At 39.9% G+C, this 16977-nt stretch overlaps 1 protein-coding gene and 1 non-coding gene across 2 annotated transcripts; both read left to right on the top strand.

Annotated features, from left to right (window-relative positions):
- The first annotated feature begins 882 nt into the window (after positions 1–882).
- Positions 883–986, top strand: LOC112788076 (small nucleolar RNA R71). Its single transcript, XR_003195457.1, has one exon. It is a non-coding gene; the product is annotated as a small nucleolar RNA R71 (small nucleolar RNA).
- An 8910-nt stretch (positions 987–9896) lies between these two features.
- On the top strand, positions 9897–11840 carry LOC140183160 (uncharacterized). Its single transcript, XM_072231180.1, has 3 exons — positions 9897–10124; positions 10511–10780; positions 11325–11840. Exons 1-3 carry the CDS (start codon positions 9897–9899, stop codon positions 11838–11840), a joined length of 1014 nt encoding a protein of 337 aa, XP_072087281.1.
- The last annotated feature ends 5137 nt before the right edge of the window (positions 11841–16977 follow it).

The following is a 16977-nucleotide window of genomic DNA, read 5'->3' as shown; positions in this document are numbered from 1 at the left end:
ACTTCCTTCAATATGGTGATGGCCTTGCATTCTTCCCATCTTACTCTCTTTTGTTCCCCTTTAGGATTCTTTTCCGTGTCACTAGGGAACACTGCAGTTGATTTGGGTGCCTGTTGAGATAGCTCTCCTACTTGAGATTCCATCCTCTTGAGTTTTTCACCATGGTTTCTTAAGGTAGTTCTCACATCATCCCTGAAGCTCTTCAATTCAATTATGTCTTGACTCATGGTTGCCATCATTCCTTCTATCCGGTTTAATTGATCTTGAAATTGTTGGTTCGGATTAGGTTGGGTATGTTGATTATTTTGGCCATGATATGATGGTTGGGGGTAAGTGTTTTGTGTGGCTTGGTATGATCTTTGGTTGGAGTTTTGGTATGTGGAATTGTTATGTTGGTTGTGGTTGTAAGGTTTGTGGTTTTGTGGTTGAGTTTGTTGGTTTCCCCACCCAAAGTTTGGGTGGTTTCTCCAGCCTGGGTTGTAAGTGTTGGAATGTGGATCATATGATTGCCTTTGTTGGTTTCCCACATAGTTAGCCTCATCCCAATCACCTCCTTCAATGCTTACTTCCTCTTGATCTTGTGTGTGTATTGCAGCCACTTGCTTTGTTTCTAATTGCCTGGTAAGCTCTGCTAGTTGCTTGGCAAACACCTTGTTTTGGGCTAGAATTGTATCAACCTGGTTCAGCTCCATGACTCCCTTAGTGTTGTGCCTCTCTGATGCATAGTAGTACTCATTCTCAGCCACTGTCTCGATCACTTCAATGGCTTCTTCCACAGTCTTTTTCCTATTCAATGAACCTCCTGATGAATGGTCTACAGCCTTCCTTGATTCATAAGAGAGCCCATCATAGAAGATGTGCAATTGCACCCAATCATGGAACATGTTTGGTGGGCATTTCCTTGTCAAGTCCTTGAATCTCTCCCATGCCTCGTAGAGAGTTTCACCATCTTGTTGTCTAAAAGTTTGAACCTCAGATCGAAGCCTATTGACCTTTTGTGGAGGGTAGAAACGTGCCAGAAACTTGCTTTCCACCTCATCCCATGTTGTTAGGCTCCCCCTTGGGAATGATTCCAGCCACTTAGCTGCTTTGTCCCTAAGTGAAAATGGGAACAAAAGCAGTTTATAGGCATCTTCCTGGACTCCATTGGACTTCACAGTGTCACAAATTCTCAGGAATTTTGTGAGATGTTGGTTTGGGTCTTCATTAGCACTTCCTCCAAAGGAACAATGATTCTCCACAAGTGATATTAGCTGTGGCTTGAGCTCAAAATTGTTGGCCTGAATGGGTGGTTTCTGGATGCTACTACCACAATTCCTAGAGGTTGGGTTTATGTATGAACTAAGAACCCTCCTCTCAGGAATGGCATCGTTTCCATCAGCTCTCTCATGGTTGTAAACTTCTCTATCCATGTTGAGATCTAAAGCTTCCTCAAAATTGTCCTCAGATTCTCCTTCAGATTCCTCTTCTCCCACTACTCTCTTCCCTCTTGCTTCCCTTCTAAGTCTATGAAGGGTCCTCTCTGGTTCGGTATATGGAGGAGTTGATGTCTCTCCTCTCCTACCTGTCATACAAGAACACAGCTCAAACACAAACAAGTGAAATACTCTTGGTTAATGGAAGAGTATGGTTAGATCAATTGAGGAATTAATTCAAACAGTTAGTGAGTCAGTGAGTTAGTTGCATGAATTTAAAGGCATAAAGAAGGAAAGCATGTAACCGAGTGCAGAAATTAAAATTCAACAAGTATCTTGAACAGAATTAACAAAGCAAGAGAAAATTGCTCAATCTAGTTAGCTTCCAATTTGAGAATTGTCAATCGAAAACCAATCCCCGGCAACGGCGCCATAAACTTGATGCGCATAAACTTGTTATGCTACGATTTAGGAAATTGCACGATCGGCAAAATTCCTTCTGGCAAGTGCACCGGTTATCGTCGTCAAGTAAAAACTCACAATAGAGTGAGGTCGAATCCCACAAGGATTGGTTGAGTGAGCAATTCGGATTAGAAGTGTGTTCTAGTTGAGCGGAATCAAGATTTGAGATGAGAATTGCGGAATGTAAAATTGGCGGGAAAAGTAAATGACAAGAAAATTAAATGGCGGAATCTTAAATTGCATGAATTAAAGAGCAGAATGTAAATTGCTGAAATTAAAAGGGAATGGGGTGATTGCAAGAATTGAGTTGCAAAATGTAAAGAGAAAGTGGAAATCAGAAATGGGGAATTCATTGGGTTATAGGAGATATTGAGATCTCCGAATCAAAACATGTTTATCTCTTCCTCAACCAATGCGTTCATTGAATTTTGCTTGGCAATCTTATATGATTGGATCCCAATCCCTTGGCTCACCAATTCTCTCTAAAAACAAACAAATTCCCAATCCCTTGGTTTAAATGTTCATTAGAAGAGATGATGCTTGATCACTGATTATACCACACAATTTCATGAACCACAATTTGGTAGGATTACATGTCACAATATCCATCCAAACCCCAATCCAATTCACTGTGAGAAAGCTTCTCTAGCATGAATCCTCCATTCCTTTCCCAAGGCTCCGAAGGATTCCAAGTATGAGTAGTTTCTTTCCCAAGACAACTACTCAATGGAATTAGATCGAGAAGCTTTCTAACAAAATTCAAGAGAAAAGATTGAAGAAGAAGATAAACTATTATTGATTCATTGAATTACAATAGAGCTCCCTAACCCAATGAAGGGGGTTTAGTGAATCATAGCTCTGAATGCAATTACAAGAAAAGGAAAACTAGCTAAAAGTGAAAGTAAAAGTTCCAAGCGTCCTCTCTAACTTAAATTCTATCCTATTTATACACTTTCTATATTGAGCTTCAGTTGTGCTTCTTGGGCTTTGAGGCCTCTCCTTGCTTTCCTTTTGCCTTGGGTTTATGATCCATAATCTTGATGAGGTTGTTGATCCAAATTCTGTAACATTTCATTGAGCCAACTTAGTGATAATCAAATAATGACACATGACTCAACAAATTGAGATTTCAAACTCATCAATCCTTCAGGCCCAATCCCATAAACCATGATATTCAATTGGGTTTCATACCAGAGTAAGTTTAAGTTATTGTTTGTGCTCAAAGAGTAACTTAAACCACAAGATTATTGGCCCAGAAACCTTTTCCAAGAGTGGCGTTTAAGTTGCAGTTTAAGCTTAAACTGCAGCTTAAACGCCAGATACTTCCAGTGAGGCCTTTTGTAGAAGCACGTTTAAGCTTCAGTTTAAGGTTAAACTGAAGCTTAAACGTGGAAATGGAAAAAGGTAGCCCTGGAGAGTAATGTAGTCGAACACGTTTAAGCTTCAGTTTAAGGTTAAACTGAAGCTTAAACGTGGAAATAGGAAGGGCAGCCCTGGAGGTCGAACACGTTTAACCTCCAGTTTAAGGTTAAACTGGAGGTTAAACGTGGAAAAGGAAGGAGGCATTCTGGAGGTCGAACACGTTTAACCTCCAGTTTGAGGTCAAATTGGAGGTTAAACGTGGAAGCTTAGAATGGTAGCCCTGGAGGTGTCGAACACGTTTAACCTCCAGTTTGAGGTCAAACTGGAGGTTAAACGTGGAAATGGAGAAAGCAACCCTGGAGGAAAGTTCTTGGTCGAACACGTTTAAGCTCCAGTTTGAGGTCAAACTGGAGCTTAAACGTGGAAATGGCTCCCTGGTGCTCTTCCCACTCCTGGCGTTTAACCTCCAGTTTGAGGTCAAACTGGAGGTTAAACTTCAATTCCAGCATTTCTTATCCTTCATGATTTTTGGCGTTTAAGCTCCAGTTTAGGCTTAAACTGGAACTTAAACTCCACATGTGATATTCAAGCTTCCTTTATTGATTTTGTTGCTTCCTTGCCTAGCCTCTTCTTCCCTGAAATCATCCAAACAATTGCATCAAAGTCTTGCAAAATTTCATGAGAAATCTTCCATTCATAGCATTCAAGTAATATAACTAAAAACTCATGGAATTTGCATCAAAATCATACTGTTTGGATGGTTCATTGCTTTGTTACTCTTTTAACCCTTCTTGGTTACTTAAAGCTCAAGAAAATGCATAAAACAACTAAAACTAACAGAAAAATGCTAGTGAAACTAGCCTATGATGCCCTGGCATCATCTGGCATTTAACGCCAGCCAGGGTACCTGGCTGGGCGTTAAACGCCCACAATGGCCAACAATTGGGTGTTAAACGCCAGAATGGATACCATTCTGGGCATTTAACACCAGAAAGGCAGGGGGAGGAGATTTTGTTTCCAACTTCAATTTTTTTCAAATTTTCATGTTTTGACCCATAATTTTCTGCATAAACATGTTTCAAACTTTCATCATTCACCCTCAATTTTCAAAAATTCAACAATTTTCTAAATCTCTTTTCAATTTTCTTTCAAATCCTTCCAAATCTTCTTCAAAAACTCAATTATCTTAATTTCTTTCCAAATCTTTTTCAACTCATCATATCATCTCTTATTTCTTAGATGCATAACCAAATTTTAAGATTTAACCTCTTTATATCTTTTTCAATTGAAAATCTCATCTTTTTTATATCATGATTTTATTTTCTTCCACCAATCATATCTCTATGGCATATCTCTTTCAAAATTTTCGAAATCCCTCCCCTCCTCTTATAAATACACATTCGGCCATCCCCTCCTCTCCACCATTCGAATTTGCCTCTTCTCCTCTCTCTCCCCTTTGCTTTGTTTTGCTTGAGGACAAGCAAACCTCTAAGTTTGGTGTGTTTTTCCATGATCACTGAGCTAAGACTCATCAAGATCATGGCACCTAAGGGGAAACAAACCAAATCAAGAGGCAAGAAAGAGAATACTCCAAAGAGTCTTTGGAATCAAGAGAGGTTCCTAACCAAAGAACATGCAGACCATTACCACAAAATAATGGGTCTGAGGTCAGTGATCCCGGAAGTTAAATTCAATCTGAAAGAAGATGAATATTTGGAGATCCAAGAGCAAATTCGAAACAGAGGATGGGAAATTCTAGCTAATCCTGAAACAAAGGTTGGATGAAACATGGTTCAGGAATTCTACTCAAATCTGTGGCTAACAGATAAGCAGAGAATAACTGGAACCGCCTTTCACACCTACCGAACCATGGTCAGAGGAAGACTTATTTACTTCCATCTGGACAAAATAAGAGAGGTCTTTAAATTGCCTCAACTACAAGATGATCCAGAATCCTTTAATAGGAGAATGGTGAGAGTAGATAAGGGGTTGGATCAAGTTCTAGAGGACATATACCTCCCTGGAACTAAGTGGATAACCAATTCAAAAGGTGTCCCAAACCAACTCAAGAGGGGAGATCTCAAACCAGTTGCAAGAGGCTGGCTGGACTTCATTGGGTGTTCTATATTGCCCATTAGCAACCGCTCTGAGGTCACTGTCAAAAGAGCAGTGATGATTTATTGTATTATGCTTGGAAAAGAAGTGGAGATTCATCATCTGATTTCCTGTGAGATTTACACAATTGCAAACAAGAACTCCACTGAAGCCAAACTGGCCTACCCAAGCTTAATTTCTCTGCTATGTAAAGATGCTGGGGTGAGGATGGGAGTAGATAAATTCATCCCAATCGAACACCCAATCACCAAGAAGTCAATGGAAGGACAAGTGCAAGACAACTCCATCAAAAGGAGGGCGCAGGAGTTCCTCCCAGAAATTCCTGAAATTGACTACTGGACCCGCCTAGAAGCATCTATTACCAAGATGCAAGAAGCTATGGAACAACTTAAGGAAGAACAGCAGAATCAGAACTGCATGCTCTGCAAACTGCTGAAGGAACAGGAGAAGCAGGGGCGTGAGCTACAGGAGCTGAAGCGCCAGAAGCTCTCCCTTGAAGGACCAAGCACCCCACAGATTGAGGGAGCATCCACTTCTCAAAATCAAGGTTGTTGAGTCCTAACTCTGTGATAACCTTTATTATTAAGAGTATATTTTAAGAGTCATTTATTTTTCTGCTTTCAATTTTCTGTCTTCTATTATTATGGGTCTGCTCTTATATTTATTTTTGAGTCTTATTTTTATTCCATAATCAATAAAAATTTAAAGTTTATGTCTTAAAGCTATGAATGTCCTATGAATTCATCACCTTTCTTAAATAAAAAGTGTTTTTAATTGAAAAAGAAAAAGAAATACATGAATTTTGAATTTTAAAATAGTTTAATTATTTTGATGTGGTGGCAATACTCTTGTTTTCTGAATGAATGCTTGAACAATGCATATTTTTGAATTTGTTGTTTATAAATGTTAAAATTGTTGGCTCTTGAAAGAATGATGGAAAAGAAGAAATGTTATTAATAATCTGAAAAATCATAAAATTGATTCTTGAAGCAAGAAAAAGCAGTGAATAGAAAAAAAAGAGAGAGAATGATATGCGAAAAAAAAGTGAAAAAAAAGCAAGCAGAAAAAGCCAATAGCCCTTTAAACCAAAAGGCAAGGGTAATAAAAAGGATCTAAGGCTTTGAGCATTAGTGGATAGGAGGGCCCACAGGAAAAAAATCATGGGCTAAGCGGCTAAACCAAGCTGTCCCTAACCATGTGCTTGTGGCGTGAAGGTGTCAAGTGAAGACTTGAGACTAAGCGGTTAAAGTCGTGGTCCAAGGCAAAAAGAGTGTGCTTAAGAGCTCTGGACACCTCTAATTGGGGACTCTAGCAAAGCTGAGTCACAATCTGAAAAGGTTCACCCAGTTATGTGTCTGTGGCATTTGTCTATCCGGTGGTAATACTGGAAAACAAAATGCTTAGGGTCACGGCCAAGACTCATAAAGTAGCTATGTTCAAGAATCAACATACTTAACTAGGAGAATCAATAACACTATCTGGATTCTGAATTCCTATAGAAGCCAATCATTCTGAACTTCAAAGGATAAAGTGAGATGCCAAAACTGTTCAGAGGCAAAAAGCTAAAAGCCCCGCTCATCTAATTAATAATGATCTTCATAGATGATTTTGGAATTCATTGTATATTCTCTTCTTTTTATCCTATTTGATTTTCAGTTGCTTGGGGACAAGTAACAATTTAAGTTTGGTGTTGTGATGAGCGGAAAATTTATACGCTTTTTGGCACTGTTTTTAGTATGTTTTTAGTTAGTTTTTATTATATTTTTATTAGTTTTTTTTTGAAATTCACTTTTCTATACTTTACTATGAGTTTGTGTATTTTTCTGTGATTTCATGTATTTTCTGGCTGAAATTGAGGGACCTGAGCAAAAATCTGATTCAGAGGCTGAAAAAGGACTGCAGATGCTGTTGGATTCTGACCTCCCTGCACTCGAAGTGGATTTTTTGGAGCTACAGAAGCCCAATTGGCACGCTCTCAATTGCGTTGGAAAGTAGACACCATGGGCTTTCCAGCAATATATAATAGTCTATACTTTGCTCAAGATTTGATGGCCCAAACCGGCGTTCCACGTCAGCTTAAGAATTTTGGCGTTTAACGCCAGAACTGGCATAAAAGCTGGAGTTAAACGCCCAAATTGGCACAAAAGCTGGCGTTTAACTCCAAGAAAAGTCTCTACACATGAAAGCTTCAATGCTCAGCCCAAGAACACACCAAGTGGGCCCCGGAAGTGGATTTTTACACTAAACACCCTAGCTTACTCATTTTTTGTAACCCTAGGTCAATAGTTTACTATAAAAACTACTTTTAGTGATTCATCTTGTACCTCATGACATTCTACACGTTTTATATTGTATCTTCTATGTCATGAGTCTCTAAACCCCATTGTTGGGGGTGAGGAGCTCTGCTGTTTTTCATGAATTAATGCAATTACTACTGTTTTTCATTCTATCACGCTTGCTTCTATTCTAAGATATTCATTCGCACTTCAACCTGATGAATGTGATGATCCATGACACTCATCATCATTCTCACCTATGAACGCGTGCCTGACAACCACCTCCGTTCTACCTTAGATTGAATGCATATCTCTTAGCCTCATGATTCAGATCAGAGTCTTCGTGGTATAAGCTAGAATTATTGGTGGCCATTCCTGAGATCCGGAACGTCTAAACCTTGTCTGTGGCATTTTGAGTAGGATCTGAGAAGGGATGACTGTGACGAGCTTCAAACTCGCGAGTGTTGGGTGTAGTGACAGACGCAAAAGGATCAATAGATCCTATTCCGACATGATCGAGAACCGACAGATGATTAGCCGTGCAGTGACAGTGCATTTAGAACATTTTCACTGAGAGGAAAGGAAGTAGCCATTGACAACGGTGATGCCCAACTTAAAGTTTGCCATGGAAGGAGCCTTGCGTGCATGAAGAAGAAGATAGTAGGAAAGCAGAGATTCAGAAGACAAAGCATCTCCAAAGCCTCAACCTGTTCTTCATTACTGCATAACAAGTATTTATTTCATGTTCTTTTACTTTTTACAATTAAATCTGAGAATTGTTAATACTCTAACTAAGAGTTACAAGATAACCATAGCTTGCTTCAAGCCGACAATCTCCGTGGGATCGACCCTTACTCACGTAAGGTATTACTTGGACGACCTAGTGCACTTGCTGGTTAGTTGTGCGGAGTTACAAAAGTGTGATTGTAATTTCGTGCACCAGAGGTATATGCTTAATTAGTGATAAAACCTTAGTTGCGTTGTATGATACTGGAGCTTCGCATTCGTTTATTTCATTTGACAAAGTTGAGGTATTAGGCTTGAAAGTGTCAGAGTTAGCATTTGAATTGCATGTACATACTCCGCATCAGACAGTTATGACTAGGTCAGGTTGTAGGCAAGTAGGTTTCAAGCTTGAGGGTAGAGAATTTGTGCACGACTTGATTTGTTTACCAATGGTTGGGTTGGAGATGATTTTGGGGTTTGATTGGTTGTTGAAGAATCGAGTTTTGTTGGATTGCTTTGAGCGGTCAATTCAGTTTATGTCGGAAGGAGAAAATGGAGCAGTGATAGCTGAGGTTTATTATCTGAACTCTGTAATGGTGCACTGTAGTGGAGAAGAGAGTCAGGTTTACATCTTGTTGGCTGCTAATGCGTTAGGTGTCAATCAGGAGATAGATCAGATCCTGATAGTTAGAGACTTTCCGGAGGTGTTCTCGGAAGATATTCCTGATTTTTCTCCTCAAAGGGAGATTGAATTTGCGATTGAATTGGTGCCAGGAGCCGGACCAGTATCGATTGCGCCGTATAGAATGGCTCCGATAGAGCTGGCAGAATTAAAGACTCAGTTGGAAGAGCTTCTGAACAAGAGGTTCATTCGACCGAGTGTATCTCCGTGGGGAGCGCCTGTTTTATTGGTGAAGAAGGATGGAGGAATGCGACTTTGCGTGGATTATCGACAGTTGAACAAAGTGACTGTGAAGTAAAAATACCCGCTGCCAAGGATTGATGACTTAATAGATCAACTGCAAGGAGCTGGGGTGTTTTCCAAGATCGACTTGAGATCCGGTTACCATCAGATAAGGGTGAAAGAGGATGACATTCTGAAAACTGCATTTAGGACGCGCTATGGACACTACGAGTTTGCGGTGATGACCTTTGGGTTAACGAATGCACCTACTGTGTTCATGGATTACAAGAACAGAGTATTTCGTCCCTTTTTGGACAAATTCGTGGTGGTTTTCATAGACAACATCTTAGTTTATTCTAAGACGGTGAAGGAGCATGAGGAACACTTGAGAATTGTGTTGCAAATCCTGAAGGAGCGGAAATTGTTTGCTAAGTTGTCCAAGTGCGAGTTTTGGAAGGAGGAAGTGAAGTTCCTAGGTCACGTGGTGAGCAAAGGAGGAATAGCGGTGGATCCTTCTAAGGTAAAGGCGGTGATGGAATGGGAAAGACCAACAACAATGACGGAAGTCAGAATTTTCTCGGGCTTAGCCGGATATTACCAGAGATCATTAAAGGATTTTCTCGGATTACATTACCGATGACTAAGTTGACAAGGAAGGAGGTGCTGTTTGTGTGGACGTCGGAGTGTGAAGAAAGTTTTCAGACCTTGAAGCAAAAGTTGACTTCAGCGCCTGTTTTGATTTTACCGGAACCGCATGAACCGTTTAAGGTATACTGTGATGCTTCCTTAAAGGGTTTGGGTTTCGTGTTGATGCAACACTGGAATGTGGTGGCATACGCATCGCGTCAGCTAAGACCGCATGAGGTAAATTACCCCACTCATGACTTGGAATTAGCGGCGATTGTGTTTACATTAAAGATTTGGAGACACCACTTGTACGGAGTGAGGTTTAACGTCTTTTCTGATCACAAGAGTCTCAAATACATCTTTGATCAGAAAGAGATTAATATGCGTCAGAGGAGGTGGATGGAGTTGCTTAAAGATTATAATTTTGAATTGAGTTATCACCCTGGAAAGGCGAATGTCGTAGCAGACGCTTTGAGTCGGAAGTCTTTAACGATAGCTTGGATGAGAATCAAGGAAGAGGAGCTAGTGGATAAGTTTGTAGATCTTAAGCTGGATATTGGTGAAGTAAAGCCAGAAGAGCTTGTTTGAATCAGTTGCTGATCTCAAGCACGTTTAAATCATAGATACAAAGGGCTCAGCAAGACGAGCAAAAGCTTCAGCAACTATTTCAACGAGTTGGTAAGAAGAGGCATGGAGAATTCACTAAGGAGGATGAAGGGTTGTGGAGATATAAGGGAAGAATTTGTAAACCAGATGTAGGGAGTTTGAGGCAAGACTTATTATCGGATGCTCATAATAGTGGGTTTTTCATTCATCCCGGAAGTACGAAGATGTACTATGACTTAAAGAAAATATTTTGGTGGCCTGGGATGAAGAACGACGTAGCTACAGTGGTATCCAAATTCCTGACATGTCAAAAAGCAGAAACAATCGGGAATGCTCCAGCCACTTGAGATTCCTCAGTGGAAGTGGGAAGGAATTGCGATGGACTTTGTGACCGGTTTACCAAGGACTAGGTCGGGATTTGATGCGGTTTGGGTGATCGTAGATCGCTTAACCAAATCCGCTCATTTTCTGCCTATCCGAGTGAACTATTATATGGAAGAGTTGGCGAGGTTGTACATCAAGGAGATAGTAAGGTTGCACGGTGTACCATCGAGCATAGTGTCGGACCATGATCCCCGATTCACATCAAGGTTTTGGGGAGCTTTCCAGAAAATTTTTGATACGAAACTATGTCTCAATATCACATATCATCCCCAAATGGATGGACAGTCAGAAAGGACTATTTAGACGTTGGAAGATATGCTGAGAGCATGTGTTTTGGATCAACCTGAAAGTTGGGACCGTTACATGCCATTGGTGGAGTTTGCGTACAACAATAGCTTTCATGCGAGCATTGGGATGGCTCCGTATGAGACCTTGTATGGATGAAAGTGCCAATCTCCACTTTGTTGGTATGAGTCTGGTGAGGTAAGTATTTTAGGTCTTGATTTGGTAGCAGAGACTACTGAGAAGATTAAGAAGATCCGAGAGAGGATTCTAATGGCACTGAGTCGACAGAAAAGTTATGCAGATCAGAGAAGAAAACCATTAGAATTTGAAGTGGGAGAGCATGTATTTTTGAGGGTTACACCGACAACTGGGATTGGAAGAGCAATCAAAACAAAGAAGTTGAATCCAAGGTTCATTGGACCGTTTGAGATTCTAAGGCGATTCGGGCCGGTGGCTTATCAAGTAGCTTTGTTGCCTCACTTGTCTAACTTGCATGATGTATTCCACGTGTCACAACTCCGTCAGTACACGTTGGATGCAGGTCATATGTTAGAGCCCGAGTCAGTCGAGTTGAGGGAGAACTTGACATTTCAAGTAACACAAGTGAGAATTGATGACACTAGTGTGAAGAAGCTGCGAAGAAAGGAAGTTTCATTGGTTAAAGTTGCGTGGAAGTGAGCAGGAGTTGAGGAGCATACTTGGGAATTGGAGTTCGAGATGCGAAAGGATTATCCCGAGCAATTCTCAGGTAATCACTAAATTTTGAGGACAAAATTTCTTATTTGGTGGGGAGAATATAAGAACCAAGACTAATTAACCGTTTAAGTAAATAATTAATATTGCCCAAAATAGGATCCAAAAATTTAGAATGAGAATTTGAGGATTTAGATGTGATTTTGGACTCAGTAGATTTTTCTGAGTCAGAAAACGTATTTTCTGCGAAAAACTGAGAAAAATCGCAAATCGACAGCTGAACCGGTCGAACCGGTTTAAGTCTGTCTAGTACTGTGCAAGAAAAATTAGAAATAGTCAAAAACCTTAGAAAAATATTAGAAATGGAAAATCGGGCATTAATTTTAAAGGTTTGGCCTAAAGTTAGGCCAAACGGGCTAAAAACGCTAACGGGTTGGACCGGGCCCAAGTTGGACCGGGCCCAAGTTGGGCTGAAGCCTAACATATATAAGGGTTCATTAAGTGAACCCATCAGCCATAACACTCTTACAAACACAACACACACCAGAAATTGAGAGAAGAAGGAGAAGAGAGAAGAAGCACTATTCACATATCACTTCAATCCGCGATATTTTGAGCTACTACGGCGCTTCGATTCACGTGCCGTCAGCGGCTATGCGAAACTCTCGCCGAGCCCGTCATTTCTATCCAAGCTTTGTGGTAAGTTTCTCAAAATTTCCCTTCCTTCCTGCTGCCCTAGGAAATTTGAGTTTGATGAGTGATGATTTTGAGAAAACCTTGTGTTTTGGTTGTTTAGGTGCTATTCCTTAGTGAGAAAATGTTGGGTTCTAGCCCAAATTTCAGTGGATGAGGTAAGATTCCCAAGAACCCTAGTAAAATGATTAATTGTGAGTATTAGGTTTTGATTTATATAAAATGTGTGGTATTAGCTTGAATATTGGAGCTTGTTGGTGAGTGTTGATGCTTGTTGGAGATTCTTGGTGATTTGGATTGTGATTGGAAGCTTGTTTTGTACTCAATTTGAGTTTTGGTTCATATTGGAAATTGGCCAAGGTATGGTTTCAGTTTCCTCTATGTAGTATATAATATTTCTGGACACTTAGACTAGTGACCCGTAGGATAGGATTGAATTAAATTGGTTGTTGGAAATTATGGTATGATGATGTGTGGTAATTTATTGATTTGGGATTGTTGATGAATTGATGAGTTTTGGCTATTTTGATGAATTGTTATGTAATCTTGATAAAGTGATGTTGAAGAATGAGATGGAGGTTGAATGAGTTTAATTATGATGATTGGTGCACGAAATTGTGATCACACTTTTCACACCTCCGCACAACTAACCAGCAAGTTCATTGGGTCATTCAAGTAATACCTTACGTGAGTAAGGGTTGATCACACGGAGATTGTCGGCTTGAAGCAAGCTATCTTGTAAATCTTAGTCAAGAGATTAATGATAAAAATGATTTTGTTTATGAAAAGTAAATAACATGAAATAAATGGTACTTGTGATTCAGTAATGAGGAACAGGTTGAGGTTCCGGAGATGCTCTGTCATCTGAACTTCTGCTTTCCTACTAGCTTCTTCTCCAAACACGCATGGCTCCCCTCAATGGCAAGCTGTATGATCCTCTCGGATGAAAAATACCAGGTACGATCTCTGCACGGCTAATCAACTGTCAAATTTCTCGTCTCGGATGAAAAATACCAGGTACAGCTACCGCACGGCTAATCATCTGTCGGTTCTCACTAGCGTCGGAATAGGATCTCTCTATCCTTTTGCACACTGTCACTGCGCCCGACATTCGTGAGTTTGAAGCTCGTCACAGTCATCCCTTCCCAGATGCTACTCGGAATACCACAGACAAGGTTTAGACTTTCCGGATCCCAGGAATGCTGCCAATTGATTCTAGCCTCTACCACGAAGGTTCTAATCTCACGGACTCGGTTCGTGGATCAGAGACCCAAGAGATACGCACTCAAGCTGTCGCCCAATGACTACGTTGAGCTCAGATAGAATGGGAGTGGTTGTCAGGCACGCGTTCATAAGTTTGAGGATGATGAGGAGTGTCACGGATCATCACATTCTCCATGTTGAAATACTAGTGGGTATCTTAGAACAGAATCAAGCGTGATTGAATAGAAAACAGTAGTAATTGCATTAATCCATTGAAACACAGCAGAGCTCCTCACCCCCACCTATGGGGTTTAGAGACTCATGACGTAGAAGATACAATCTGAAATGTAAAATGTCATGAGTTCCAAATTGAATCTCTAAAAGTAGTTTTTATACTAGACTAGTAACTTAGGTTTACAGAAAATGAGTAACTAAGTGCAGATAGTACAGAAATCCACTTTCGGGATCCACTTGGTGAGTGTTTGGGCTGAACTTTCAAGCTTTCACGTGCATATGCCTCAATTTGGAGTTAAACGCCACCCTGGGTGCCAAAATGGGCATTTAACGCCAAGAAATGTGCAAGTTATGGCGTTTTACGCTAGAAAAGGGTCTCTGGCTGGCGTTTAAAGCTAGTTTTGGCCATCAAATCTCGGGCAAAGTATGGACTATTAAATATTTATGGAAATCCCAAGATGTCTACTTTCCAACGCAATTGAGAGCGCACCAATTGGGCTTCAGTAGCTCCCAAAAATTCACTTCGAGTGCAGGAGGGTCAGAACCCAATAGCATCTGCAGTCCTTTCTCAGCCTCTGAATCGTATTTTTTGCTCCGGTCCCTCAATTTCAGCCAGAAAATATCTGAAATTACAGAAAAACCCACACACTCATAGTAAAGTCTAGAAATGTGATTTTTGCATAAAAACTAATAAAAATATAATAAAAATTAACTAAAACACACTAAAAACTATGTAAAAATAATGGCAAAAAGGGTATAAATTATCCGCTCATCACAATACCAAACTTAAATTGTTGCTTGTCCTCAAGCAACTAAAAACAAAATAGGATAAAAAGAAGAAAAAATACAATAAATTCCAAAATTATCAATGAAGATTAGTTTTAATTAGATGAGCGGGGCTAGTAGCTTTGTGCTCCTGAACAGTTTTGGCATCTCACTTTATCCTTTGAAGTTCAGAATGATTGGCATCCATAGGAATTTAGAATTCAGATAGTGTTATTGATTTTCTTAGTTCAGTATGTTGATTCTTGAACACAACTACTTTATGAGTCTTGGCCGTGACCCTAAGCATTTTGTTTTCCAGTATTACCACCGGATACATAAATGCCACAGACACATAACTGGGTGAACCTTTTCAGATTGTGACTCAGCTTTGCTAGAGTCCCCAGTTAGAGATGTCCAGAGCTCTTAAGCACACTCTTTTTGCTTTGGACCATGACTTTAACCGCTTAGTCTCAAGCTTTTCACTTGACACTTTCACGCCACAAGCACATGGTTAGGGACGGCTTGATTTAGCCACTTAGGCCAGGATTTTATTCCTTTGGGCCCTCCTATCCATTAATGCTCAATGCCTTGGATCCTTTTTACCCTTGCCTTTTGGTTTAAAGGGTTATTGGCTTTTTCTGCTTGCTTTTTCTTTTTCTTTCTTTTTCTTTATATTTTTTTTCGCAAGCTTTTATTTTTCACTGCTTTTTCTTACTTCAAGAATCAATTTTATGATTTTTCAGATTATCAATAACATTTATCCTTTTTCATTATTCTTTTAAGAGCCAACAATTTTAACATTCATAAATAACAATTTCAAAAATATGCAATATTTAAGCATTCATTCAGAAAACAAAAAGTATTTCCACCACATCAAAATAATTAAGCTAATTTCAAGATAAATTTCGAAATCCATGCACTTCTTCTTCTTTTGCAATTAAAAACATTTTTCATTTAAGAAAGGTGAGGGATTCATGAAATCATTCATAGCTTTAAGACATAGACTCTAAACTTTAATGATCATGTAATAAAAATAAGACATAAAATAAACATAAAAGCAGACAAATAAATAAAAGAAAGGAAATTAAAGACATAAAAATAAATGACTCTAATACTAATGCTTATGTAACTCTTAAAATAGGTTTCTAATAATAAAAGTTATCACAGAGTTAGGACTCAACAACCTTCATTTTGAGAGGTAAGTGCTCCTTCAATCTGTGGGACGTCTGGCTCTTCAAGGGACAGCTTCTGGCACTTTAGCTCCTGTATCTCGCGCCCTTGTTTCTCTTGTTCTATGAGCAGTTTGCAGAGCATGCTGTTTTGATTCTGCTGCTCTTATTTGAGTTGATTCACAGCTTCTTGCAGCTTGGTGACAAATGCTTCTAAGCGAGCCCAATAGTCAAATTGAGAAATTTCTAGGAGGAGCTCATGCGCCCCCCGCTTGATGAGGTTATTTTGAATTTGAGGTCCATCCATCACTTTTTTGGTGATTGGGCGTTCAACTGGGATATATTCATCCACACCCATCTTTACCCCCGCATCTTTACATAACAGACTAATCAAGCATGGGTAAGCTAATTTGGCCTCAGTGGATTCCTTGTTTGTAAACATGTAAATTTCAACAGGGATCGGCTGATGGATCTCTACCTCCTTCCCCAGCATAATACAGTGAATCATCACTGCCCTCTTGACAGTGACTTCAGATCGGTTGCTGGTTGGTAGTATAGAACGCCCAATGAAATCCAACCAACCTCTAGCAACTGGTTTGAGATCTCCTCTCTTTAGCTAGTTTGGGACACCTTTTGAATTAGTAATCCACTTGGTTCCAAGGAGGCATATGTCCTCTAGAACTTGATCTAGCCTTTTATCTTTGGCCATTCTCCTATTAAAGGACTCTGGATCATCATGTAGTTGAGGAAGTTTGAGAACTTCTTTCACTTTGTCAAAGTGAAAGTAAATAATCTTCCCTCTGACCATAGTCCGAAAGGAGTAGAAAGCAGTTCCCTCTAATCTTTGCTTCTCTGTCATCCATAGATTTGCATAGAATTCCTGAACGCCCAATGAAATCCAGCCAACCTCTAGCAACTGGTTTGAGATCTCCTCTCTTTAGCTAGTTTGGGACACCTTTTGAATTAGTAATCCACTTGGTTCCAATGAGGCATATGTCCTCTAGAACTTGATCTAGCCTTTTATCTTTGGCCATGTTAAAGGACTCTGGATCATCATA

Source organism: Arachis hypogaea, chromosome 20 (assembly GCF_003086295.3).
Source record: "Arachis hypogaea cultivar Tifrunner chromosome 20, arahy.Tifrunner.gnm2.J5K5, whole genome shotgun sequence".
NCBI classification, from domain to species: domain Eukaryota; kingdom Viridiplantae; phylum Streptophyta; class Magnoliopsida; order Fabales; family Fabaceae; genus Arachis; species Arachis hypogaea.
The sequence above is the reverse complement of the archived record's forward strand: the minus strand, read 5'-3'. Positions and strand labels throughout refer to the sequence as shown.

Bases quoted from the DNA above. Each gene is read 5' to 3' on its own strand.
- LOC140183160 (XM_072231180.1), top strand. From the start codon at position 9,897: ATGACTAAGTTGACAAGGAAGGAGGTGCTGTTTGTGTGGACGTCGGAG. The intron at 10,125-10,510 runs GTAAATTACCCC...TTTAAATCATAG, and splicing joins GTCAGCTAAGACCGCATGAG to ATACAAAGGGCTCAGCAAGA. The intron at 10,781-11,324 runs GTATCCAAATTC...TATGGATGAAAG, and splicing joins AGAACGACGTAGCTACAGTG to TGCCAATCTCCACTTTGTTG.